General features: G+C 43.1%; 1 protein-coding gene across 4 annotated transcripts in view; it reads right to left on the minus strand.

Moving 5' to 3' along the window:
* The window catches only part of TEAD1 (TEA domain transcription factor 1), a 91,518-nt gene that overhangs the window by 15,699 nt on the left and 47,974 nt on the right, over positions 1-27,845 (minus strand). The window contains exons 2-9 of one of the 4 annotated variants that reach the window (XM_042815014.1): positions 27,056-27,120; positions 24,169-24,231; positions 24,018-24,080; positions 15,722-15,856; positions 15,491-15,537; positions 14,847-14,908; positions 12,896-13,020; positions 4,236-4,409 (exon numbers count right to left, since the gene is read on the minus strand). In XM_042815014.1, the coding sequence (XP_042670948.1) occupies positions 4,236-4,409; positions 12,896-13,020; positions 14,847-14,908; positions 15,491-15,537; positions 15,722-15,856; positions 24,018-24,080; positions 24,169-24,231; positions 27,056-27,120 (734 nt within the window). Of the gene's footprint in view, positions 1-4,235; positions 4,410-12,895; positions 13,021-14,846; positions 14,909-15,490; positions 15,538-15,721; positions 15,857-17,030; positions 17,043-24,017; positions 24,081-24,168; positions 24,232-27,055; positions 27,121-27,845 lie in introns of all 4 variants that reach the window. The other 3 variants (XM_042815016.1, XM_042815015.1, XM_042815017.1) reach the window with 3 other exon arrangements.

Raw genomic sequence — 27,845 nt, forward strand, 5'->3', positions numbered from 1 at the left:
ATTTTGTGACAACGTGAACTGAAAAATCGTGCACTCATCCTGCATGCAGGCAAAGGTTTCACTGAATTCTCTGAATTCCTTGCCAGTTTTCTAGGTGATTACTTTTACACTTACTTAAGAACATTTACTTTTGTTTTCATTTTATATCCCTGTCATCTCTAGTTTCATGTAATTGTGTCACACAAATTTCCTGTGCTATATTGTTGGTGTGTTGTTCCTTACTTATTGCACTGAGTGCATAATATAGTAAGTACAAGTCCATCTCTGGGGTGACTTCCCTGAACTAGTTTCCAGTGACTGCCCGAGACAAACAGAAGATTCACTGCACTTAAGGTACAAGACAAAGACTGAGGAATTGCTTAGCAGGGCTGTGGGGTTGGTCATTTGAGTGACGTAAATGGAGTAGTGGCGTAGTCTCTTTCTTTTACACCTCCTGCAGGTAGGTAGGAAAAGGCCTCAAAGTGCGACATCCAGATGTGTCTCCAGGGCTGAGGCCAGAGGCTTTCCCATTCCCAGCACCAGGCTCACAGGAGATACAATCAGAGTGAACCATTAAGCCTCCGCAAAGCAAAACAATTTGGCTTTGTACCTAATACATGCAATGCTTTGCAGCGTCAACTCCAAAGTTACCAAATGTCTTCTTGCAAGATCTCAGACCCTCCCCTCCCACTTTGTAATCAAACCTTGTTACTTCTATCATGGGAAAAATCGAAAGGCAATTGTGCTGCTGAGAAGCCTCCAGGAGAGCAGCATGGGGAAGGAGCAAGGGGAACATTCTTTCCAGCTACCAGAGTTAAGCTACTTTCTGCCTTGGTCATTTCTCAATGCGAGAGTTCCTTTCTGGTCTTCCTGTTTCCCATCTTTCTTTTGCACACTAGATTTAATGTCTAAACAAAACATCCTTTCTGTCACCTCCAGGGACGGGCTGACCTTTCTTTAAATCTGTTTACAAGCTCATCATCCCTTCTGGCATCACATCCGCACCTTTGCTTTCACACTTCCACAGCAACAACATCCAACTGCTTTCCTGAGCCAGTTTCCCTTGACTTCTTTTACTTGTAGTCCTTGGTTTTCTTTTGTTGAGACCCCTTGCAGTGCCTTCCCACCTGCGTAATTTACCCAGTACAACTCTGTATTCCTCTTTTACTCACATTACAATCAAATCCCACCAAAGCCCAGACTGTCACTGAAACTGGTTTACACCACCAAGCAAACCATCAGTGGCTAAATAGCAATAAAGGGAAAAGACAACAAAAATGATAGAAAGTGAGAAATAGCTCAAAAAACAGTGAGGGGAAATACTGTGAATAAGCAATGAACAGAACCTGGGAGAAGCTGAACTTTTCAGAGGAGGAGTTGGTAGTGGACGAGACGCAGACAGTGGATACTGCTTCAGAAGTGGATACTGAATTTAAAATAAAGGACAAGAATACAAAATTTAATCTATTTTTACATTAATAAACTGGAAATTACAATCAGGGTCCAAAACACCGTCAAACTTTGTCAGATATACAGTGGTAACAGATGTCTGTTTTAGAACAGCTTCTAAAGACTCCCCTCAATAATGGCAAATGTCTTTTTTTTTCCTGAAAAACATCTCATCAGGGTGAAAGAAATTAAATATAAGACAGTGAGTTGACAGTTTAGGATCTAACTCTCGTGACTCACCACAGCCATCTTCTGTTCTTCCTATATATATATTTTTCTAGCTGTGGGGGCACTGGTGTGAAGTCTATTCCTAGAGGAGCATTCATCATCAGCCTTGCTACACCCAAATGCTTGCCCCTGGCACCCTCCCTCTGCCTTTGCACACCCAACAAGAAAGAAAATCCACTGGCCTATTTTAAGGCCATGGCTTAGGAAGGCATTCCCATCACATTTTTAATATATAACTCAGCAGGATGGTAAGCACTGTGCGCTTTTTAACCTTCACATTATGCAAAATTGTATTAAAAGATCATGAAGTTGGAAGACACTGTAAGGTTAGGAAATGCTGAATTGAAGTTTCCCACTCATCCTTACTGCTGAACTGCATCATGGAACCTTTACTTACATGACTGCACACTCACTCACTGAGCAGCTATACAATATTTCTCATTATTTTCATTATTCAGTGTGCCCAAATCCCTGCCTCCCTCACACTACTCAAAACCTGCACTGAACTTAGAATTATTAAAATTCTCCTAATGGTGTGTATATATATATATATATATAATTTATTTTTTTTTTTAAATGGATGCCAGTGAGTTTGATTTCTTAATGATGACCTGAGATGAAGGGATGGCATCACTATGATGCTGGGAAACTGAGGTAAGAGGCTTAAAGTTGAGCAATGCTTGTAGGAGATCAAGCATAGAAAGCTGGTACACTAAACTAACTTCTAGGTCACGAGTACAACACTGACCTTAATGATACAAGAAAGCTCTGCACTGGTTTTAGATACATCTTTGAGCATTCAGCACTCCTGAAAATCAATTTCCACATGGAGAAGCAACAGAAAATACAGAAAAACATCAATGAATACAGCACCAATATCTGCTGCTTCCATGTTCAATGTAGTCTAAGGCTTACAATCACAGAATCAATTGAGTTGAAAGAAACCTTGAAGGCCCTCCAGTCCAACTGCCCTGTAGTGACAGGACATCCACAGCTAGATCAGGCTGGTCATTCTCATGCAACTGAGAACAGGCAGGTGGGGTGAGGTTCATTGTGCCAGTAGGTTTTGCAAGTATTTTATTAAGCAAAGTGGGTTGGTGAGATGATGGGCCTCAGTTCAAGCCCAAGTTTTGCAAGGAAATGAACTCAGTGGTTATAGACCGTAATTCCAACTGCTGTTTCTCTGCAGCCATATTTCTTTCATCCTTATGCTTGCTCTGCTCCCAGCTCTCACAGGCATCTCTGCTGTGTGCTGTCATCCTTCCCCGCAGACTCCTTACCACAAATGCTCCCACTTCCCATTCCTTATCCCTTTTTGACTCTGTGCTCTCACCTGCCTTTTGCAGGCTCCTGGTTTCTGTGTATTTCAGCTTCCAGTTTTCTGTTGCCACCTGTTTCTGGACTCTTTGCTCAGCCAGCCCTCAAACACTCAGTCTGTAGTTCCATTTCTAGTTTTAAGCTCCATAAATTTCTCGATGCGATTCTCGATGCTTGTGGCACAGCACAGCTCCTACTCAGTGGTTTATCTCTTCTGCACCCAGATTGGAAAGAAGAGCCTCCCTCATTCTCAGTTCCCATACTTTTGGCAATATGTGAAGTCTTGGGTACATTACAGATTGGAGAGCATTTCAGATCACACAGACAAACTTCAACAGAGAAAGACTAATACCATAAGCAGTGGCTCCAGATCAACCTTTTCTAATGTCAGCACCAATCTTTCCACTCTGTAATTAGTCCCTGAATGTGCCTCTTTCACTGAGGCTTTAAGAAAGAAACTCTGGTATGAAGAGGAGCCTATCACAAACAACAAATTGGTGCAAAGAAGAAGAGTAAGCAGAAATAAGGTCTCTACTCTTGAGATTTGGTGATCCTTTTGGATGAACCTTTAGCATTATCACCATGAGGTTTTGCAAATGCAACAAATTAGATCTGGTGTATCAGTGAAATTTACTAAAACTAGACCAATATATTTTCCAACATCTCAGCTTTCCATTCAAATTCTGCTTTCATTCCTGCTTGCAATGGGCAGATTGCTGGAGCAGAGTCCCACAGCTCACTAACAAGCAGGCAAGGGAAAAGCAGATGTACTGTAGCAATCAAAAAACCTTTTAAAAAAAACCCTGAAACTCTCACAAGCTCATGACTGACCCAAAGCATGCTTGATCCAAGTCCTTCTTGGTCCTATTTGCTATCTGCAGGCTGATCCTTGCATTATGTGCATTTGACAAGAGTTCTACATCAGAAAGAGTAAAAGCAGTCTCTGTTTGCTGCTTCCCTGGTATTCTCAGACCACTAGATGGCAGTTCCCCATTTACAAACAAGTGCTCCATTACCTGCTTGCTCCTGCTCAGCAGCCACGTCAAGCACAGCTGAGGCATGTATCTGCCCCTGCATGTCACCTTCGACACAGACTTGTGGAGCTGCCAGCAAGAGTGGCTCTGGGACAGGACCCTACCAGAAGGATATACAGCTTATCTATGCTTTTAGACAAGAGAAGACATTTCCACAAGCACCCCAAAGCTAAGCACTACACATAGGCCACACTGCCAAGAAAGGCTCGCAATGTCATTCTTACTCACCCAGAATTTTACGAGGAAGAAAGCATTTTGGGGCCCCTTCCCAAACAGCTCCTTTAGACCACCCTTCTTTTCAGGAAATTTGTCATAAATCTGACGAATGTCCACCGATTCAAGCAACGGGTCGCTGTAAGAATGGTTTGCGTGTCCAATGTGTACGAAGAGGTGTTTATTGTACTGCAAGAAAGAAACAGGAAAATCAGCGCCGAACAAAAAGAACAGAGGTTTATTAAGACACAGGGCTGCATGTGTTCCTGCAGAGGGAAGTGTGCTTTGATGGATTCAATGACTCGCACGTTATTCCTGGGACTATGATTTTCTGCAGTATGATTTCCATGAAAAACTTCAGTGACTGTGAAGCAGCCCCTAGTGAGCAAGGGTCAACTTCAAAACCCCACATCCTCCAAGCCTGATTTCTGCTGGTATCCCAAAGGCCTGAACCTACACACTTCTTATTTGTCTATTAAAAACAAACAAACAAAACAACAGCAAACCTCAACCTATGGCATATGCTAACAGCACTTAAGAAAGACAGAAAGGAGTTTCTTTAAACCTAAGGATGACAATCGCGCGAAGGCCAGCCACTCAGTATTGCTGCTACTTTATGAGCAGACCTCGCCACATGCCCTCCAATGTTTTGACCTAAGTACTGAAAGGAGCCAACCTTCACCTAGGGAGCCCTAGAGAGTGAGTGTCATTGACCACTCTCTATGCCAAAATGCGCTCTGCTTCCACTTCCCCATTTCTTAACCTCACCTCGCTGCATCTCATTGCCGTCCTCCACAGCCCCTGCCCTGGCTAGGGGAACTTTGCAGGCTAGGGGAGCCCAAGACAGCTCCCACTCAGACCAATGTGGTCTTCTGGGTGCTTTCAGCATCATGCAAGCAGACTGAAGGAGCTGCAGAGCAGTGAGATTAAGCATGTTTTTTAACCACGGAGGTCACAAAAGATGCTTCTAACTCAATTAAAGGAAAACTGATATGCTGTCAATGAACACACTAGAAAACTGTCACATCCAGCAGATGCTGTATATAAGGGGCAATTCCCAACTGGTAAGCACAAATAAAATATTTAAAACCCCAAAGCAGACCCCATTTAAGCTATTTAGTTTACAACATACCTGCTGAATGAACAAATTGAAATGACAAATCTCAATTAATTGGACATCCTCTCACAGCCTTCCTTCACTGTGACAGGGACCTTCCTTAGCAGATGTCCAAGGCTTTGGGGACAAGGAAATGGACTAGCAACATTTCTGTACTTAGGGAATTGTAATCTATTTGACAACCTTCTAGCACAGTGCAATCTGAATTTAGAATCAGGGAACACTCACTCCTGTTTGTGGACAAAGGTGAGGTAAAGTCTACGCTTTTTAAAGAGTCAGGTGGTCCATTTTGTGAAAGAAAAAATGGAAAGTGTAACAGCACGCAAAGGTGTTTGCACATGCAAGTCTTGAGCTCAATGTATCAGACAAATGAGCACCACTTGCATGGATTGTCCTTTTAGGCTTCTTTCAAAATAATGCCATCCCAGCTTCCCTTGTGCACAGAGAACTTGCCCCGTGTGTCCCAGAGGGACAGAGCTGATCTGAATAAGCTGTTTCTACCATAAAAACACATATGGCAGAGAAATAAACGCGTGGATGGGAGCTGAGTGTGTGTGTGCAGGAGGGAGCATGCCCTGGTCTGGCTCACGAGCTGATCATTTACACAAGGACTCAGGAAATCACTGATCTGGTTGGTAAACACGACAAGTTATCACAGCAGTGTCTGCAGTCAGAGGTAGCATTTTACTTCACTCAATAGTGAACAAAGTGAACTTAGGAAACACTTGAGCTTGGAAAAAAAAATAGAACAAAAAAAAGCAAACTAACATGAGAAGGAACCATGTTTCCAATTTCTATTTTTTGACACACATTAAGCTGGCAGCACTGTGACTGAATGTCAGACTGGACGGTTTTTGCTCCCTACTTTGATCTAAAGCTTTGCATAGGACACCAAACCAAAAGGCCATGGTGCCCACTGCCCCAGGAGCTGGCACAGGAGGGCTCCAGAAGCATGCTTCTGTTGCTCTTCTAGGCTAGCAGGAGCAAAATGCAATCAAAAGGGTGTGGGATGAGTCACCTAACATGGCTGCTGATGGATGCCCAGCTTGACCAAGGAAAAGGGCGAGCACTTCCCTGAGGGAGGTGAGTACTTCAGCCTTCCATGAGAAACAAAGCCAAAACATTCCCCCTTCCCTGCAAACTCTTAATGAGCCAAGAAGGGCACTCCCTGGGGATGTGCACCTCTGTTCTCCCTCATTCAGAATAAGGGCTGACACAGTAAAAGTTGCTCAGTATCTAAACTTCAGCAAAAGAAATCCTGTACGGGAACACAGAGCGGTTCAAGAAGTCTTTATGCTGTTTAAATACAAAAGCAGAGCTGAAGGCAGCTGTAAAGCTACCACAGTTGTCTGCTGAGCTTGCCAAAGTACCAGATGCTGCTGTAGCAACATTTCTGAACGGGTACAGTGGGACAGATGGTATGACATCACCTGACAACATTCCTAGGATGGAAATGTTTATTTTGACATTGCAATGTGTGATTATTTTCTCCTTCTGTTTCTGCAATTCCTATACTAAGTAAGTCATTACTAACCTAATTAAATATGGCACATTTCTACAAACTAATGAACAATACTGTATTAGGAGCAGGGCAAATGGGTACTGAAATGATCCCTGTAGTTTTCATACATACTTCACGGTGGGAACTTATGCGTAAATAGAAGCAAAGAGGCTAAGCTGCATGCCTACATTTTCAAGCCCATTATGTCTGAAAAGCTTAGAAATGTCCTCACTATCATCAGAATCCACTGTTGCCTCAGACTGTATTCCAGTCACTGAGGCATCTTACGTGTGGAGGAATTTGCTCCTGCCACCGCATAGGAAAGGTCTGCATCCAGCAGTGTATTTCATCTGCTGTCAACCACCATAGGTCAGATCCTGTGTTTTCCAAGGATAAAAACTCCGTAAAAATGCACAAAGAATGTTTGCAGTCACTTTGTCTGCAGCATCTGCATTACACAACATGCCCTGAAGATGGCCGCCTCTTACTGAGCTCCCTTCCTTAAAAAATTCCAACTATCCAAAGAATGCAGTAAAGCCATGAAATATGACTGTTGTCAAATAATACCACGAGAAAAATTATAATCCACTTAGGAATTTAAAAGAACTGAGACAAATTGCCAATGGCAGAGGATGCTTGCATTTAGCTAGAGTAGAACAAAGACGAATCACCTCCACCTGTTCTGTCTGCCAGTGCGTGTAATCTGTAACATCTCCTCCCCAATTCTGCTCTTGCACACCAAGGCAATAGCCATCCCTGTATGTGAAACAGCAGTTCTGTGGGCAGCCGAGCAGGACACAGCCTAAGGGCAGCAGCTCGCTCGCTGGGGCTGAAACGAGAGGCACCAGTGCTTCACAAGTGCTGGGCCCTGTGCATCGGTCCTGGTCTGCCCTGCCTCAGAGCCTGTGGCCTGCATAGCACTGCACTACTGAAGGAGGGGGCCAGGCAGCGCAGGCTGATTAGAAAGCAGTCAATGCACTGCTGTCACCTGCAGCCTGCCCTGCACAGTGCTGCTGCCTCGCTCTATCTTCTATCTTGTACATCTGATGCTCTTTAATTTCCTGCTGATGTAAGAGAGTCACTCGCTCTACCAACAGTTCTTATTTCTACCAAAACACTGGTAAGCGCATAGTTTGTTGCCACTGCTTCTATCTTCCACCGAAGCAGACTGGGACTTGTATTCATAATGCTCTCATCCTGTAACCAGAGACTTCACCGGGTCCTGTTAGGGATTTTAACACTTTCACAACCATCCTGTGGTTGTGTGTTATGACACAATGCACAGTCTCCCTCATTTTTTTTAGGACCTCCACCCATCAGCCTCCTGCCTGTCTCTGCTCAGGGTGCAATCAGGAATGTGCCCTAAGAGAAGTTCTTAGACAGCTTTCTAGTTGCAGAAATAGGGAGGCAGGAGCTGAGCAGGGCAGAACCCTGCTGGGGAGGCAGCGCAGCCCCCAGCCTGACACAGTACTGCTGCCCAGCACTTCCCATGCACTGCCACAAGAGTCCCAGTGTGCAGCCGGGACTTGCTGGCAAGGCAAGGTGCTCACAACTCATCTGCTTTCCTGCAGCACTGCAGACACAGCCTTCCATTCTAGCCTCCCTGATCCGAGACCTCACGGTCCCAATTCCACAAGTGCTGAGAGCTCAGATGGGAAAATTATGCCTGAATATAGGAAGCTCTCAATAAAGCCAAGTATTTGGAAAAATCAGGCTCATAACAAAACAAAGTGGACCCTCAAAATCAGAGGCCCATTCATTCTTTTGCACCTGAAGTTCTTGGTTTGTCAGATGTCAGCAAGAGTGCCCCTCAATCTCAGAGCTGACTGCACTGATACATCTGTGAAATGCAGATGGAGGAAATTATTAATTATCTTTGGAGGAGAGTGTAGATACTGCTCAGCAAGCAGGGCACGGGGCCACGCATTTCAACAACAGAATAAAACAAACTGCTGAATAGCAGCTTATCAAAGAAGGGCCACTGCATCTACACCGAATGAAGGAGGGAAAAAAAGGAGCACGTGAGCACATGACACCCGAGAACAAACATTTTATGGAGATGGAAGTGTGCTGCTCAGCACCGCACAAGGAATGACCCTTCCATCCCTTCCATTTTTTAAACTTGGATGGATTTTAGATTCAAACGACCCAAAATTCTGAATCTGCCACTCCACAACGTTTGTCCAAGCGTGGCTTCGCTTCCTCTTCCTTTCACACCAATGCTAACCGGAGACTTCCTTATGGCCAAAAAGCTGAGGTGCCTTCCACACATTTTATGGGAAATAAAGAAAGGACAAACAATGCCTTTAACGACAGATATGGTTCAAATATGGAGGATTTCTTTTGAAAGGACCTCACTGATTTTTCATCACTTAGGTGGTTTGATTAACTTTGGTGAATTTTACTGCATCTGGCTATTGATGGTGGGCTGTTTTTATGGCCCTTTTGCAACTGCTTTCACTTTCTGTTTCTCAGGCACATTTCTCTCCGGGCTCACAAAGCCCCTTTACAACAACAGTAAAACCTGAACGAAAACATAAAGAATATTTTATTTCATCATCACTTTTCAAAATACGTTTTGAAGAAATTTGGACCTACCACCATCTGATGGTTTGGATGTGTGTGTTAATACCAAAAAGGCCCAGCAGCCATGTTCCTTCCAGGCCTAAGACAGAAAGCTGACTGAAATGCATGCAGCAGTAAGAATCCCTGAAGAGGCAGAGAGAAGAAGGGTTTATTCTGGGAAGTAGCACAGTATTTTCCTGGTTTGGAAGTAGGTATGAATGAACTTACGAGAAAATGGAATTATTTCCCTTTCAGTGTTGGAGTCTCTGAATGCTCTCTCTATCTGTATACCAGCCCTTTGTTTTCACACACAGTTTGTATTTTTGGGGTACGTGGGCATATTCAGTGTAGGCATTTGTCCTGAAATTTCAAAGAACCACTACAGTAAAAATAGAAAGCTTCCCTTAAATAAAACCTGCCCTGAAAGCAACAGGTTGCATGAATTTGTCAGCCCTGGAGAGTATACTTACATAGGGCTGGCAACAAAGAGAAGCACCCACAACGAATAGGAGTGCCTGGATGTACCAGGGCGGCTCCTAAGCACTATTTAAGAATTGTGATTGAGCATAAAATGCCACAAAGGGGAAATACAGCTTGACATTTATAAACTGAATTGATTTTCATGTTAGAGGAGGAGTAATCTTACCTATCCTTAGCCTCAGAGTCAGTATTCCAAGATTCTGCAACTGTATCATCTTATGCCCTTCCAAATGACCTTCTGCCATGCAGAACTACAGCAAGGAATGTTTATTTTTTCCTCCCTATATTTTATTCTTTTGTAAATGGAGCGATTTTGTGGCTAGGCAAGGGAAGGAAGTCAGCAGCCCCCAGCAAGTGACAGGGCTCTCTGGAGCACGTTTCTGACCTGTAAGAATGCCCACCTGGAATTAACCTAACTGCCTGACATCAAGGGGCTTTTGTACTTCTAAGCACCAATTCACATTGGAAGAACCCCAGAAATGCTTAATGTCCCACTTCTTGGATGAATTCTCAGTGGGTGGACCTTTTATGTCCATGCACAGCCCCACTGAAGTCCTTGGCAGTCAGCACTGGCACACACCTGAATCCATAATCGCTATACAGGAACACAGGCTGCAAGAGGCCTCCCAGGGTCACCAAGCCCTGGCCCGAGGTCACATTTTAAGGAGGAATTGGTCTATTTGTCCTCACCACTACCAGGCATTCTGACCAGGTTTTCAGATGAGGGAAGGAGGAATCATCATTTTTTTCTTTTTCTTTTTTTTCCCAACAAAACATTAGAAATTCATTTGATCAAAAGAATACTTAACTTGGAGCTATACAATGATGGCAGAGTGCAGCACAGGGTGACCAGCAGCCAAAGATAGCAGCCAGGCAGCATCTGCTGCATGCCCACTGCACCTTGCAGCACATGCAGAGCAGGGATAGAGAATGATCCATGCTGGAATTCATCCATGAAAGACAATAGAATTGTCTTTGTGTCATATTTTTGCAATGTTATAGCATGTGACTCTGAGTCTTTAAAAACAAGTCTGGGTACTACCATGCTTCTGCTTCTCTCCAACCCCTCCTGCATCTACCAAATGCACTCTGCAGTAGTTACGCTTGCAAGCTGGAACAAGCACCAGTGGGCCTCCCTGCACCTCTGGAATTCCAAATAAGACGAGTTTACTCTAAAAAGGGCTTCATAGCAGCTAGGAGGCTATGTCGGCTAACTGTGTTTCAGGCCCCCACCCCTTATGCACTGCCTTCCCACAGCCTACACCTACAGGAAAACTGAGAGCCCCAGTGCACCCTCAGCGCAGAACCTCCTGCAGCCCAGGAGCACTGCCGCAGGCTCTGGCAGAACTGTAACTCAGGATGCGCCAAGCTGCCATTCACCCACATGCAGTGCAGTCACACCGCACGCTGCTCGGCTGTACCGTCTGCCAACACGCTCCAGGCACATGTGCAGTACCCTCAGTCAGAGCAGCCCGAGTGCAGCAGGGATCAGTAGGGCACACTGTGCAGCACCCAGCCACAGGTGTTTGGTAGGGCTGCCCAAAGGGATACCTGGGTGCTGCCTTCCCTGCATCAGAAACAGAAACCCCGCCTGGCTGAGCACAGCACTCGAGCAGAGTTGTTCCAGCTGTGGCTCAGCCTGGGGCATACTGAGATTCAGGGTGACTGAGGCTGCAGCCTGCGCTGTGCAGACCATAGGGCCTGGACTGCCTGACAGCATGCTAGACCCTGGTTGCTCCAGGTGGCAGTGCAGCCAGTCTCAGTGAAGCCGTGCAGCAGCAACCCATCCAGCTAGAGCGGAGCCAACAGTACCTGCTGGCAGACACCGCCTTCCTCAGCATTAACTGAGCCTGGCCAAACGGGACGCTCAGCAGCCCTCCACACTGCCACATATTTAGTGTATGAATAGCTGAGATATGGCATATTTCCGTTGGGGTGTTTCTCTGCCAGGAGCATTCCTTTGTTGTAAGGTTTCTGGGCTATGTCTCCAGTCTCCATTATGCAGGGTAAACACTCCCTGGATAACACCTCTGGACAGAGCCCATAAAGGCTATGGTTTCCAGTACTTAATTACAAAGAGCAAGCGATAACTTCTCTCCGCTCCAAGCTACTGTATTTTACCAGGCATCTGAACAAGAATGACCTGTCTACATCACCCATTCATGACAGTATTTGCTTTTCAGAAATTATCTCAATAAAAATTTTCAGGCTCGAGCTAAAAGAAGCTCTTTTGATTTTTTTTGTGACACAGTAGAAACCATGCTAAGCTACTCACAAATGCCTGTGGTAAATATGTAATGATTAATATCAAGGTTCATGGCTAACTGGCATAAATAAAATACTACAGCCAATCCCATAATCTACCCCTGCAGGTGCAGTACAAAGACTTATAAACCAAAACCTTCCTCAAAAAAACAAAACAAAAAAAAGAAGCCCAAACAAAAAAAAAAAACACCTCAGACTGGATCCCAAGGCACAAAATCAAGCAAGACCCAATGACCACAGATTCAGAAATGTAATCTCAAAAAAAGAAAAAAAGAAGCAATGCAGACAAATGCTGCATGCTAGGAAGGCTTGAACTCGAAGGGATTATCACCGTCCCAAAAACAGCCAGAGGATGACCCTAATATCAGTTTTGTAAAGGGCCATGCATAATTTCTATACAAGTCCTTGATTTTGTTTCTGCTAGGAAATAGATTAAATTGTAACTTACAGTTAGGCACTGAACTGCTGCCAAAAACATGATGCAATTTGGTACAGCTGCTAAAGTAGGTTAACAGCGAGGCACAGTGAACCATGCCTGCTCTCAGACAGGCCTCTCTCTTCAGCAAACAGAGAAAGAGGGCAAGAAAGGATAATGTGGTACCATCACGAAAGCAATATTACATTGAGCGGTAGTGAACACAGCAATACCAGGAGTGTATTCCTGCAGGCTTAGCCCTGGAAAGCACACTCCACATGGGAAGGGACTGAGGAAAGCCAAAGCTGAGCAGACATGAGGGCAACACTTACTGATTCGGGATCCCTCTGCTGTTCAAGGAAAGCTGAAAACTCCACCAGCCTGAGCTTGGTCGTACCAATCGATCGGCCCTGCCACGCAGGGACCGACGGAGCTGGAGCTGACGTAGGCTCAAATCCTAAAGAAAAGGAACCGTTTTCATCAAGACGTTGATCATTCCTCAGTTTATATTTTCTGAATTAAATATAACCAGCAATCACCCAGGTAACTTTTGGTCATTTATATTCATTTTAACAAATAATGAATGAAAATAAGGACAACAGAGAAAACATGTAGGAAAAGAGGTCCCAACCCAACAAGCTAAAAATGGTACAAATAAAAGGTTGGCTCCACTGTTTGCTTGAGGTTGTAATTCACTGCAGAATTTTTGCTTAAATTATATACTGGATTTTAGAGATTTACAGAGATTTCACACAGACTTCAAACAGACTTACAGCTGACTCTTGCCTGGAAACAAGCAGCAAGGCTCCGAGGAGGTATTACTGCCTCAAGGAGTTAAGAGAACTGGCCTCCATTTCTGGCTCCTAATGTGCCACATGTTACAAGTAAACCACCTCTCTTTCTGCCTATTTCTTCTGCCACTCTCAATTCCTCTCTTCTATTTAGTGTATACTCTTTCCAAGGCAGGGACCGTTTCTTACTATGTATTTGCACATTGGGTCCTTGTCTTCTTTTGGAGCTTTTAGGCATCATTATATTACAGATAATAATAAATAATTACTGTAAAGAGCTGAATCATACTCTAAAAAGAAAGTTTTAAATTGATAATAAAGAGGGAATGACATGCTCTAGAGAGAGAAGGGATGTTAGCCACCATCTCTAATTCACCTCAAGAGAATGAATAAATGCTATCTTCTGCTCCTCATTGTGGAAAATTAGATGAGAAGGAAACAAAACAGTAAAGGAAGAAGAGAAAGGCTGCAGCTGGAAGGCAGAAGCTGATCCTGGGAGACACACAAGAAAGGTTAGAAAACCAGGATAACATGGTTAAGAACCAGGGAGAGGTCACAGATAGTTTGTGTCCATATCTCCTAGTGAGTTTGGGAGCTGGATCCAACCCTCAAATTTACACAAAGAGGGTTTGAGGCTTGTGAAACAGGGAATTACAACAATGACTGGTTATGTGTGAACAGGAACTCTAATGAAGCAAATGCATGAATTCTGACTGATTTAGAAAAATTAATAATCCCATTCTGAAAGAGAACAGCAGGTAAAAGAAGATTCAAAGTATTTGACAGACACAAATATGGTATAGCAGGAAGTTAGAAACAACACAAAGTATGAGGGAGTCAGAAAACTGCAGCTGGGAGTCAGAAGTGTGGTGTAGTTTAGCAAGAGAAGTGTAAAGTTAGTTGTCACCTGCAAAGAAATAGTTATCTTTCCTGGTGTTAGGTGTGAAAAGGAGAATGGAAGAAGCCATGGAAAGGGCATCATCAGTATGAGCAGTGAAGTCAGAGTGTCAGAGCAAGCATTATGCATCTAACAAAGGGGTATCAGGTAGAGCTGAGGCTTCAGGAGAAGAGTTACCAATAACAGACACATAGACTTATATCAAAAACAAGGCTAAACACAAATGATTTCTGAACAGATTTAGCCCTAATTAACAATAAATGGAGGCTTATTATTACAGCTATTAAAATACAAACATGCATCCTACTATTCATTTTTTACAATGCATTTTGCTACAGTATGAAACACTGGCTAGAGATCATGTATCACAGCAACTCCCCACATATGAATTAACACTTGCTATCTAAAATGTAACATCAAACACAAAACTCCCAAACTCACTGATTCTCCCTCCTAACAAGTACCAGGACACTGGTATTTGTTAGAGACTAGTGTTTGGTTTGGTTGCTGGGGTCATTAGAAATGGAGTAGTGGCTCTGTCCACTTCAGGACACAATCCAACCCTTTTTAGTGGAGACAAGAAACAAAAGTTACCTGAAATGGGAGCTGTGACTGATGGCTGTATAGGGTAGGCCTGCTGAACGAATGGCTTTACACTGGAATAAATAGTTACAAAAAAATCATACACCATGCCATCAACAGTAAATTCCATTAGAGTCACACACACAGTTAATGAACTTTATTCACAAATGTATTTGACTCCTACATAGCATATGTAGCAACCATAAAGAGGCAACAGCAAGAGAGAGAAGCATGAGAACTACATACTCCCAACGTGCTGAAGTGAGGAGCTTGTCCATGCTTCTGCCCTGCCTGCTGCAACCATCCCAGCAGATGCAGATGCTTTGCCTCCCAATAAATCCAGAGGACATCGAAGTACTGGGGCACAAAGATTCCCATGGACCTCAAGGAAATGAGGCAGGGAGAAGATGAAAAATAAGGCTGGGAGACGTTGCTCCAGAGCCACTGCAGAGATAAGGGATTGCATTTCCCATGGCTGATGAGGGATGCGGTCCCTTGCAACTTTTCAAATATGAGATCACATCACTGCAAGTCTCTACCCTATAACCACTTATCCTTCTTTTTGAAAAATGTGCTAATTATTGCAAGACTGATATCCTGTGGCAGCAAAGCACCCCACATTGCAGATAGAAACATACTCAAATTTTCAGACTTACTCTTGCGAGGATCCAGGCTGCCCCGTTTGAATCATGCCAGGCCAAAACTGAAAGAAGAACAAACAGACCCACATTTGTTTTCCCTGTTGAAAGATTTGGGATATTTCTGAACAAGCACGATTCCTTTTGCAAAGACACAAGTGAAAGCATTAATCCATTCACTCAGCCTTAGATTTCTACTGAACAGTGTTAGAGAATACAGGGGTTTTTGGGACTCAGCTAACAACTTACCCCAGGTGCCCCAGGAAATGTAGGACGGGGAATTCCTGGCAGGCCCAGCTTGTTGTGAATAGCAGTAGCTGAGACTATCTGAGCTGATGACATTGCTGCCATGTGCTGGAGTGCTTTGTCCTTTGCTGTCTGATCCTTTAATATGACAATTACATGGAGTCTTAAAACATTTGGCACAACAAATGATGTTAAATAACTGCAGCTACAAGCACATAAATCAAAACTTAAAAAGCCACACAGAAAATGCAAAAATAGCAAACCATGCAGGAAAAAAAAAAAACCAGGACAAAGGCTAACACTCAGACTACCTGAAGGCAAAACCTCCTCTCAGACATGCATGGTAGACCTGGATTCTCACAGTCTGCTCTGCCAACATGCAAGAAGCTTGGGGAGAGCAAACTGCTGCCCACCTATTCATCTGGGTAGATTCTGCTGGTTTTAAGTCAGGACAGAGTAAGTCAGTCTGCTGCTAAGGCTCTGCTTGCCAGAGAGGGATCGCTGAGATCTGAGCTCTATCATTTAGAACTAAGAGAAATCTGCCTTTAGCATTATACTGCAAAATGAGAACGCAGAACTGCGACCGACTGTAAATGACGACAGATTTTATTTGTCTTTACATGTTTAGAGCGAGCTCAGAGTCTGTCTTACAACAAGTATTTTAAAAACTGGATCACCAAAATCCAATTAATACCAAAATACAATTTAAACTCCCAGTTGTAGTGCATCACTGGCTGACAGTGATCCCAAAGAAAACAGACAGCCATAACATTTCTGCTGTTTTCAAGCATATAGGAACAAGTTTAGGAAAAGAGTTACTGATTACTTGTGTTAAATTTGGAGTCCTAGACACTGCCCATCAGGCATGATCACAGAACAGAAAAGGAACATCTCTTAATGCAGCGGGGTATTTTAGGACCGGTAATAAAGGTAACCAACAGACTGCTGCTATCTGGAATGGTGGGGTTCCCTGTCTGGAGATACTGTATTAATATGTGCTAACATTTAGGTATGTGACTTAGGATGAAAGAACACAAGCAATATTAGGCAAGGATGTTGTTGGCCTTCAGGTTTTACTTCACAAGCAAAGTAGCACGCATGCTGGCAAGAGACGCATGCTTTTATATACAGTACACAACTTTGCACATATGCTCCCTCTAAAGCTTATATGGAGCAGTATGATAGGTGAGCAGTCCTTCCTTTGAATAGCTCCTTCAGAAACAGCACAGGCTGAGAGTACAGGAAAAGCTAGCCAAAAATTCTGCCAAGCACAGCTAAGGTACATAATACTTGGTTTAGTTAGAATACTTACCATGCTTGTTACCTGGATACAACAACAAACAGTTTATTAAAATGCTTGTGTAGAATAGCAGATTTTCAGCAAAATATGAACAAAATAGTAAGGGACAAACGAAGAGCATTTTGCTCAACGTTAAATACCAGGTTTAAACAAACATGTTACTTTCACCAAGGGACTGATTCATTAAAAGGAAATAAAAATAACAAACTAAAAACCCAGCAACGCTCTGGGGGTAATTTACAGCAGGTCCCCACGTGCAACAGAGGTGCAGGGGATCACTGCATTCATCTCCCTGAGCTGGGAGAGAAGAGCCCCTGGCAGCAAAGGGGCAGGGGACAGGCTGTAGCCAGTCCCTCACACCTGTGGCAGGACAGCACTGACCTGTCTAACCCTCAGGTCCCTCACACCATAGCTCATGTGATATCTGCAGGGCAGCTTCTGTTCTCTTGTTGCATGCTACCTCAACTTGGCCACCTCACCAACTTGCAGCTTTTCCTTCTAACCACAACCATCTCACCTGAGCCCAACCCTGACCGCCCCTGACAATGCAGGAAGGTGTGAGAGGTGCAGTGGCATGAGACCTCTTACTACAGGTCCTTCCATGCCTTCCTTGTAGCAATTGCCGCATTTGGTAGTGGCCACTTTTCAGTCCTTTGATTACATGTTAGAAAGATGGAGAAAAAGCAAAATGGAGAGGTGCCAGCTCAGCCCATATCCCTTGCAGGAGGACTCTTCTTAAGGAGTTTCATCCCCATGGTGACACATCTGCCAGCCCTGCTGAGCATCAAGACACTCAGCCAATATCTATCAACGGGAACTTTCACCTTTTACAGGTTTAGGAACCCATGGTAGTCAGTAGACCATTTTAACTAAAAGCAAACGTATCTTACATTGAAATATGGCAGAAATGAAATTCAGAATCAAAAGCAAATGCTAAGAGATTCTGAATTCTACTAGCACACAGCACTTCCAGCTGCAGGTGGTGGGCTGCACATGTATTACTAGGCGGATTACACAGGCTTCAAAAAGAAACAGAAAAACCACATTTTGAAGCTGCTTATTTGAACTGAAATATCAGCTTGCCTATGACTTTAAAAAACAAATAGACTGGGCTTTTTTTGTACTGCAGCAGAGAGTGCCTGCAACCAGCAGGGAATGACTCTTTCCACCTATCACTGCAATGTGCTGCTTCTGGGATGAAACTTGATAACTGATTAATAACACACAATGGTATTACATCACAGTTTAGGCGGCAAGAGAAGTAATATGTCCAATTAAAACTGCAAGAGTAATTTAAACAGACAGATTACAGTAATTACCCAGGTTGGAATTTGGCCAGGACAAATGGGTTAACACCCCTACTCTAAACAGGAACGTTGTGGGATTTTTAATGACCGCAAAGAGTTAAGACTTGGATTTCCTATCTTGTCCAAGAAGAAGGGCTTGGTTTTACTCATGTGTGCCATTGTGTAAAGCTGGAATAAATCCTTCTGGTCAAGGACGTTTTGCACTGATGTACATAAAATGAAAGTATGGCCCAGCATGCTGCAGAGTACTGTGGTGAGGTTCGTCAGGAGCTGCAGGGGGACAGCATCTGCCACCGAATCACTAAATCCCATCAGAGCTTAAGGTATTCCTTGGATAGGTCCCATCTGGCCCTGCCCTGACTTGACCCTACTTAATTTATGAGCTCCGATGGGACTGTAGAAGCCCAGGAATTACGCTGCAGTAAGTAACAGGCTGCACCCTTTCACTACTGTCTTCCCTTCTTCTTAAAAGTAGGTAATTGGAGACGTTACTGAGGTGGATTTAGAGCGCAATCAATGAAAATCTGGAATAGTTTCACCAAATCCCTAAAACATCACCACCATAATGGAGAATAGGATCTGCTTCTTGTTTGAGCTGACTGCTCTGGGCTGCAGCTGCAAACACCTTGTGTTAGGAAGGGGTAAGCTCTAAGAACCTAACGAAAGGAGACTATGCAACTTTTAATGAATCAGGCCCTTGAGTTTTACTTTTCACCCATTAGTTTTTTGGAATGCAAAAGACATAGTTAAATTAGATAAGATACTGCCCCAATATCATCCAATTATAATTCTTAATATCCATAAAAGCCCCACGTGAAACAAGTGTTCTACATGACAAGCACAAAGGGATTTGTGCTCGACTTTCTTTTAATCCAACATAAACAGCAGAACAATTCAATCAATCAGTTCTACAGCAAGAGAAAAAAAACCAAAAACCTGTTATCCTAGAATGATAAATGGGGCTTTGCATACCACATTGTCTATGACTTTAGGGGAAAAAAAAAACAACAAACAAACAAAACTAGGACAGCATGAGGAAAATTATGCACAACAGAACACAGTATTAATTCAAGAAAGCCTAAAACCTGCACGAATATTTAAAATACAAAACTTTTGTAAGGAAAAAAATATGACATAAGAAACAACAATATGCTACAAAATGGATAGTACAGTAACACTAGCATAAAATACTATCCTAATAAGCAATTTTGCAGATGTTAATTCTGCTCAGATCTTGTATTGATTCAAATAACCTTTGCAATAATTAGCTGTAGCTCAAAAAGGATAAACAAATCACGAAAATATACAATTGTTCCGGACAAAAGATAGAGAGCACTTCAGTGTTTCTAGCCCTGATCTCCAATTTGCTTATTATTAGAGAAGACAGGAGTAAATACAAAAGCTGGCTATTTCAGCCAGGCAATAGCTAATGCCAAGAAGAGAATGCGCATTCAAAGCTGTCCCAACTTGCTGCCTAATGAGTAGCAATTAATCCATCTTATTGTATTTCAAAATGCTGAAGACTCCATTCACATCAAAGGGAATTTTTCAAGGCTTTTATCATTGTTCATTTAAAAAGTATAGAGCTATCTTTAGCATTTTATAATTGACAACAATATTTTCTTTTTATCCCTCAATGTGGAATGTAGAATAATGGATTTTACAACACGTAATATATGTGTGAATTGTAGGCATTTTAATGTTTCTTTTTGTCTCTGTCTAATTAATCTTGCTCTATGAAAAACATATCTGAAATGGAAGTCTAAGATAGATGTATGTCCTGCTGTGAAGACCTTTACTCTTTGTTTGGGCCCAACTTCCAATCTACCTTTTCTCCTGATTGATTCAGGCTCCCTGCCAGCACAAAGGTGGGAAATGCTGCAACCTGACACTACAGACCGCTGTATTTTAGAAGGAAAAACATTATAAATTAAAAATTCTGCTGCACAAGAGGAAATGTCATGAAGAGGAGCCACCTTTCAGATCTGTCTCCAAGGACCACTTTATCTCAACCTCTCTTTCCTCTTTCATGAGACGAAATTTCGCTAACCTCAGGAAGATTTTAGTAACCTCAGAAAATTAAGATAAAATCCCTAAAACAGGATTGTTTTCCTGTTGGAAAAGAAATTCAAATGTGTAACATCACTAGAAGGGCCAGCAGGGCATTCTCATTTGGTGGTCCTGAAATACAGCAATAGCACTAACAGGTAGAACTCCTTGCAGGCTAAGGATTCATCCATCTGCAGCAGCTGCAGGCATGTGTCCCCAGGGAAAAGGAACTTCATTGGACCAAGGGAACATCACAGCAAGAAGCCAAGATTTCTTGTCTTCGCCAAGCTTCAGTAATACTCTACCCAATGCCATGGACAGATACATTCAAAGTCACGTGGACAGCTCTGAAATCTTTCCATCCATACGGATTTCGCAGAAGACAGCCACAAGAAGATCTGACATGTTCAGCCACAAGGATGATTCAAACCAGTGCGAGACATAAATATCTCCTGGTCTAAAATAAACCCAGAAGGTACTTGGATAAGAAGACTTGCTGGTTACACCGTTTGTCAGTGTAAAAGATCAGGAACTGAGGTCAATGGGACAGACTGGCCAGATCCCAAAAGAACAATTAGAAATGATATTACAAAAAAAACCTGCTAGTAAAGGACATCAGCTGGGGAGTGAGGGCCTCTGTGCTATGCTCCTGCAACCCTCAACTCCCTGCTCATGATTATTTCACTTAATGCAGCACTGGCACACACAGGGAAGCACCATCTTCTTTGCAGTAACCTTCCCTGTGCACAAGTGGGATGTGCACGGAGCTGGGAGGCCTGGTGGCAAGAGGAAGAAACATGGGAGACATAAAGGGCCTCAAGTCAGAGCTGACTGAAATTATAGCTACAGACTGGCATGAAGAATCTCCAAATTTCATCCATGGAGTACTTTCCTCTCATGTTGTATGTGGCAAATCTGATATCAGGTACATCTCTTATTTTCAGTAGTAGTTGCTCTCCTGCACATACCACCAACTGAGCATTTTAGAGTTTTACAGGGCTTTACAACTAGGAAGAGATAGCTCACTGTTAAAATAGCTGAAAGTGACCCGAGGCAGAAGTGGTTTATTCCTTTGCCTATGTTCTTTCTGGCTCTTATCACAAGGAAATGCTGGCAACACTGCTTTAGGACAAATGAGAGTCCATCACCTTTCTGGGGTTCCTGATAGGGCAGTTTGAACTGCCACCAAAACAGTCCACACTGAAAACCACTTGAAAAGTACATCACTGATGTGAAATGAATGCAAGGTGAATACATTTTTTTGCATCTGCAAATGCTCTCTGTTACAAAGAGCATTGGAGAAGATGGATAGTTCAACAAAGGAATAGTAAGAGAAATGCAGGCAGTGCTGCAGAGGAGGCTGCAATTTCTCTGGTAAGGTAATGTGCAGATGTTGTGCCGTGGAACCTTATTCACTAACCAAGAGCAGAAAGAAAAAGGGAAGGGAGACGGAGAGAACCTGGCTCCTCTGTTGCTTCTGGGCACCCCTCAGGTGAGGGGTCCTGGAAGAGTCACCTGGGCTGTGCTTGGGCTCCTGCGGGAGCTAAATCTTGTGGGCAGGATGGCTATGTAGAGGTAGCAGAGCAGGAAGAACAGATGCTGACCAGCAGAGCCTGCTGGGGAAGGACTGGGGCAGATTCTGTCATTAGTGATATCCGGAGAGTATTCTAAGTGCAGGGGTTGGCAACCTTATGTCACTGGCAGGCTCCCCATCCTCACGGAGCAGCTGTAGGAAGTCTTGAAGCAAATGTTTTCCACAGAGCAGCAGTGACATGGGCATGAGAGGCTCCTCACAAATGGATGAATTTCTTGAAACATAATGGCAGCTCCCCTGTTCTCTGCTCAGCCCTGGAAGAGCTGCAACCCGCTGACGGGTGGGAATGAGCAGGGGGATCTGAAGGCCTCGTGAAGTACCTTGTTGCCCTGACAGATCTTTCCTTCTTCAGGCGACTCCTCAAGATGAAAAAATCCCCTGGGGGCCCTATTTACTGCAAATGCCACTTAGGGCAGAGGTCTCAAATAGTACTAGATGGCATTTAGCTGCTTGTTCCTTCGGAAAGCTCTGACAAAAATCTGATAGCAGGTGCAGCAACTAAGAATATGTTTTGCTTTAGAATTGTCTTCATTTTTATGTTATTTTTAGCATTGAGAAAAGGAAATATTTTAGAAGAGCAAATCCAATATTTTTGTTAGGCTCCTAAATCTGCATTTTAGTAGCTAGGTGGGTTTCCTGCTGTTTGTAGCCTAGGTGCTCACCAGCCCTGCAAAACACCCTGAGAGCTGCTGGTGCTGAGCACCTCTTACAGTAAGGCCACCTCCTTACATAAGTAATTTTAGGCATCAAGGATTGACAATTTAAGCTTAAAATGCTACATATCTCTGTATTATTGCACCCTCGGTTAAAAAGCAGTATGTTTAGGTTGTCTTAGTTGTTCTTTACAAACCCCAACTGCTCAGCCAGTGCAGCTAAAAAGCCAGCCACCAACAGCCATACAAGCTTGCCAGCATGCTGCCCACTGCGGATGAAAAACCCAGTGCTTCTGTCAAGAAGGCCTGTTACACAGCCAGGCTGTTATTTATACGCTGCAGCTCCAGGACTGTGGTAAGCATCTGCAGCGCTCACCACTTAGCCTTGTGAAATTACTTGCTGAAACATTTCGTTTTTCAGCTAGAACAAAAACGCGATTTGTTCTCATTCGGAAAATAAAAATCAACAAAAAGGAAAAAGGATGGAAGGAAAAGATTTACAAGCTCTTTTGCTTTTCATTAAAAAGAAAAAGCGTGGAAAAAATTGCAAAACCCCCTCTTCCACTTTTAAGTAACGTGAAAGCAAAATCCATCCCAGGATCTCTGCTGGAAATCTTAAAAAAACAAGCCATCCAAGAAACCCTCATCAAACATTTCCAAGAGTTTCTTTTTAGCCTTAGAATATACTGGAGGGAAACGAGAGAAAATGGGGACACGTACAGTTCATCACGTCAGATTAAGCAAACATACTTAAGTTTTCCTTGGACAGGGCTCGCACTGTGGCTCTCCGAAGATTAAATGCCAACGTTTTACTTCAAAAAAATAAAATTCCATAGAATTTTGCAAATAATATTTAGCTTCAGGTGATACTAGATTGCAGTCTAGTAGTGTCTTGTAGCTAGAGCAATCTGGATAAGCTGTGCTCTCTGGCACAATCTATTTTAAGTATTCTTGATAGCATTTCAAAAGCAGAGACAAAAAACATTTGGGAACAGAAAACAATCACCCTATCTAAAAAAAGCAAAAAAGAAAAAAAAAAGGGAAAAAAAAAGTATATCTACACAACTGTATAAAAACCTTGTGTATGTAAACACACTCGTAGCACTCAGCTGTTCAAAAATAAAACAAAAAATGAATGGATGGGTTAAAAATCAGGTTTAGGTGCTGAGCGGTTACAAAGAGTAGTTCACTTTGCATTTGGACAGTGTTAAGACAATGTTTTTAATGTGGATGCTAGTGCAGAAACCAGAGATTAAACACAAAGAGACGCAGACAGCTACCACATGCAGGAAAAGGAGGTTACAGGCATGGCAGCACCAGGAGCTCGCCCATCACCACGGGGAGGAGGAAGGGACAGGCATAGCAACCACAAGCCCAAAAGCAGAAAAGCGCATACCTTCAGCTTGGAATGAAAATCACGAGATTTCCTTCTGGCAAGAACCTGAATGTGACTAGACACCTGCAGGGTAGGGGAAGGGAGGAAACAAAGGAAAAGCCTGTAACCATGGAGATGAAAAGCCCCCTACAACTGGGCAAGCCAAACGTACCTTAATGGCGGCTTGAATTTCTCGAACTTTCTTTCTTGCTAAGACCTGTATGTGACTAGACACCTACATTGTTCAGGTTTATAGGAACAAAAAAGAAAAAAGAAAAAAAGAAAAAAAAAACAAACAAACAAACAAAAGAAAAACAAAAAGCAAATCAAATTTAAAATATCTATTTTTCTCTTTTTTTAAAAAAAAGAAAAAAAAAATTCCAAGGGAATTGAGTTATTTGCATCTTCAGTAAGCTCTGTCGTTAAAGATACCACATTCCCAGACAGATACCCAGCTCTTACAATAACTTAACAATACTGGTCATCACTGCAGTGACTTGATTAAGGAAAAAAGACATGCAGCCTACTGGGTTGTGCACTCAGCTACAAGACAGAGGACACAGCCTGCAGCTGGCTGCAGCCCGCATGCTTTGGGACAAACCCCCATCCACAGGTGGGTCCCACATTCTGCAGCACGCAGCCCACAGGACTTCCACCTCTCAACCAGGGCTGCAGATGCCCACCCTGACCCCTGGGCACTAGGCTGAAGACATAACGATGTCGAGAAATTGCGTCCATTCGTTTGTATTGTGTTCTGCAGCTCCAGCAAGGAGCTTCAGGCTGTGTTTTGGCCCCACTGCTGTGTTTTCGGCCCCACTGAAATGTTTCAAGTTCTGGAACAAATGGTAAAATATTGGCACAATGCAGTCCCAGAAACCACTCTGCCTGTCTCTGCAATCTCAGCATCAAATCTGCCCACAAAATGTTCATGTAACTAGAGACAAGTAACTGGGCATCAGCTCGAGTAATGTCTAGGTTTGGTCTGTTATTACATTTTGCATTTTGGTCAGAAATGCGTGTAATCCCTGCCCTGCACCAGACCATTTCATAGCCCAGTTGTTGCCTGTGCAGTGAAGGGTCGGGGCCCTGACTCACATTCCTATTTATTCTGCCACATGTTGATATCCATGATATCGATGCCGACCAGCATTGCTTGGTACTGCTCAGCACCCCCCAGACCTCTATGTGAAGGTTTAAAAACTGCAGTGATGGGAAAAACTGCTAAAGAAAAATCTTTAGTTTGATTTGACCAAGGGCATACCATACCAGGTGTTGTACGGTTTTCCTGAGTTAGTTAAAATTCCTGACTGGGAAAGAACACAAGCAAAAGAAAAGGAGAAACAAAGTTTCATTTCCTCCCTCTGTAAGATTATTCCATGACAATAGCAACAACAACAACAAAACAACAACAACAACAAAAAGCAAGCCTGATTTTTTAGTGGAGAAGCAAATAACAATGCATAAGTGAGCGCAGCCCCTGAAGGCCACCTTCAGAGAGTTCTTCAGGAAGCAGCTCGGGAACCAGACTGCAGTAATTTAGCGTTATACTTTTGCTTACTAAGCAATTTTGTGGTCAAACACGTAGACCAAGTTTTGACACGTGTTCACTTGTTTTGCTTTCAGCAGGATATTAGTGGTGTTAAAGGTTATACAGGAAGCACAACTGTAACATTCACATGTTCAGTTGAAAATCGGAACTAATGACAAAGCCTTCTAGACACCAAAACTGATTAATGAAACATTACAGAGGGACACACAAGAACAGAGGCCATGTGCAAGCCATCACAGCCCTCTTGGTTTTACCACAGCTCTGCCAGCACACGCTGGACATGGATCCAGCCCAGTCTGCATTTCAAATCCCGATGCCATTTTAAGATCCCCAGTGTAGCTCCCAAGTGGGGGAGTCTACATGAGCATAACACAGGGCAGAGCTTGGGCCTTTGCCTTTTGTTCGCAGATTTCTTTGCCAATCTTTTGTTTGTTCCTTTTCTCCATGCACTGCAGTTTCTCTCCTTTCTCATAGCTTTTTTCATCTCTCATACATATGCTTTCTCCCCAGTTGACAAAGACCACCACCCAGGGCAAAATATCACCCACTTCAAAATGCTTTAAGCACGAGGTTTGGCAGCAGGCCATCTTTATGTGTTCTGACTCAGTGTCACCTTTCTCTGCTTTACAAAACACGCATAGCATGCAAGTGTATGAGATGCTGCCTTCTCCTTTGCCACGCACGTGGAGGGGAATCTCAAACTTAACGTTAGGGAAAACAAATGGACTCTGCAATTGGCAAAGCATTTTGAAACAGTGCAAGGGCTCAAGAACCACCACACAAACCATACAGATCGTGTGCCTTCTGTAAGGCTGCTGAACCCCATGGATATTATAAATCAAAGGATTTAGTCATATGTTATTAACTTAATGGTTATGCAATAATTGTCTAAAAAAGACTCAAGACTGGCTCAAGGTATATTCTGAGTCGTTGATGAATGAAATCTTGCCATGGTCACAGACTAGGAGCCTGAAGGCTCTGTGAGGAATTTTTATTATTATTATTTCATCCTGTAGCAAGCACTGCCCACAAGCTGAAAGCATGATTAGCATCAGTCTCACTAGATAATTTTTATTCATTCACCTCTCATATCCAATAATCACAACCTTTATTATATTGGTGAATTGGCTGGACATTCAGAAATTATTATTGGTTATTCACCGTCTCAAAATAATCATTTCATTCTGTAATTATCCTTATGTAGAAAACAGGAACAATGCTATATGCTTCTGCTTTGACTTTTGAGGTTTTTTTTCCCCAAATACAGGGGATAATAATCTCATATACACGTAGACCAACAGAAAATGCACCTCCAGCTTTCACTGAGATGATGCGCATTAAAAAAATCTGGAATTTAAAATATTTTTCCTAAAAAGTGTGAATTAGGTTGTGAAGTCAGTGAAGTCGATACACCATCTTGTCAGAGCTGAAGCACAGACAGCCACCGCAGCCAAAAACACCATGTTTTGTTATTCACCGAAATGCGTACTTCCCCACTGGGTTATTTTACCTGCTTCCTGGTCCGTGTCTTCCCTGTTCTAAGTTTGATGTATCTGGCTATCAATTCATTCCTACCTGAAACAAAGAAAAATGAATGGTAAGGGACAAGCAGCAACACATCCATAAACACAATCAAAATATGACACTGAAACATATGAGCTGCATGTATATGAGACCGACCTTTTCTTGTACCTACTCTGCTTTCACTTTGCAAACTATTAATCAATATTTAGTATTGTTCAACAGTATTTCTCTTCCATCTCCTGTATATGTCCTACCATCAACGCACAGAGGCTATCTTGGTTTTCCAATGAAGACCTGGAACTGTAGGCAGGTACAGTGGCAGCACTATGGCCACTGACCAGGATGGTCTCGGGCTAGGGACATCTGTCCCAAGGGCTGACACAAGGTCTAGCCTCTCCCTGTTTATCTTCCAACTACACCGGGTGGTGTTCGCCACCCAGGCCTACCTGGGTCTTGTGAAGACCACTTACCACTCAACCCAAAGCACTGATCAGCCTGATAGTACGGTTTTGTGTTGGCATTTTCTCCAGCTTCTTCAAGGAGGAGAGCAAAATCTTCTGTTGGGGAGCATTCTGCCTCTTCCACTGACTGAAATCACTGTCTCACCATGTTGTAAATTACATCCTTAATGCTATGCACAAGAGTGGTAACCCTGCAGCGCAGAAGTTCCTGCTGCAGCGTGGCTGATCAACACGGTGGTTTGTTATTTAGAGCTCTGTTTCCCTTGGAAATATAGAGCATTTCCAAGTGTCTAAAATGGCTATTTGACTCTTCTT

Source organism: Centrocercus urophasianus, unplaced genomic scaffold (genome assembly GCF_019232065.1).
Source record: "Centrocercus urophasianus isolate 14NV4802_14NV808 unplaced genomic scaffold, USGS_Curo_1.0 seq_14, whole genome shotgun sequence".
In the NCBI taxonomy this organism is placed as follows: domain Eukaryota; kingdom Metazoa; phylum Chordata; class Aves; order Galliformes; family Phasianidae; genus Centrocercus; species Centrocercus urophasianus.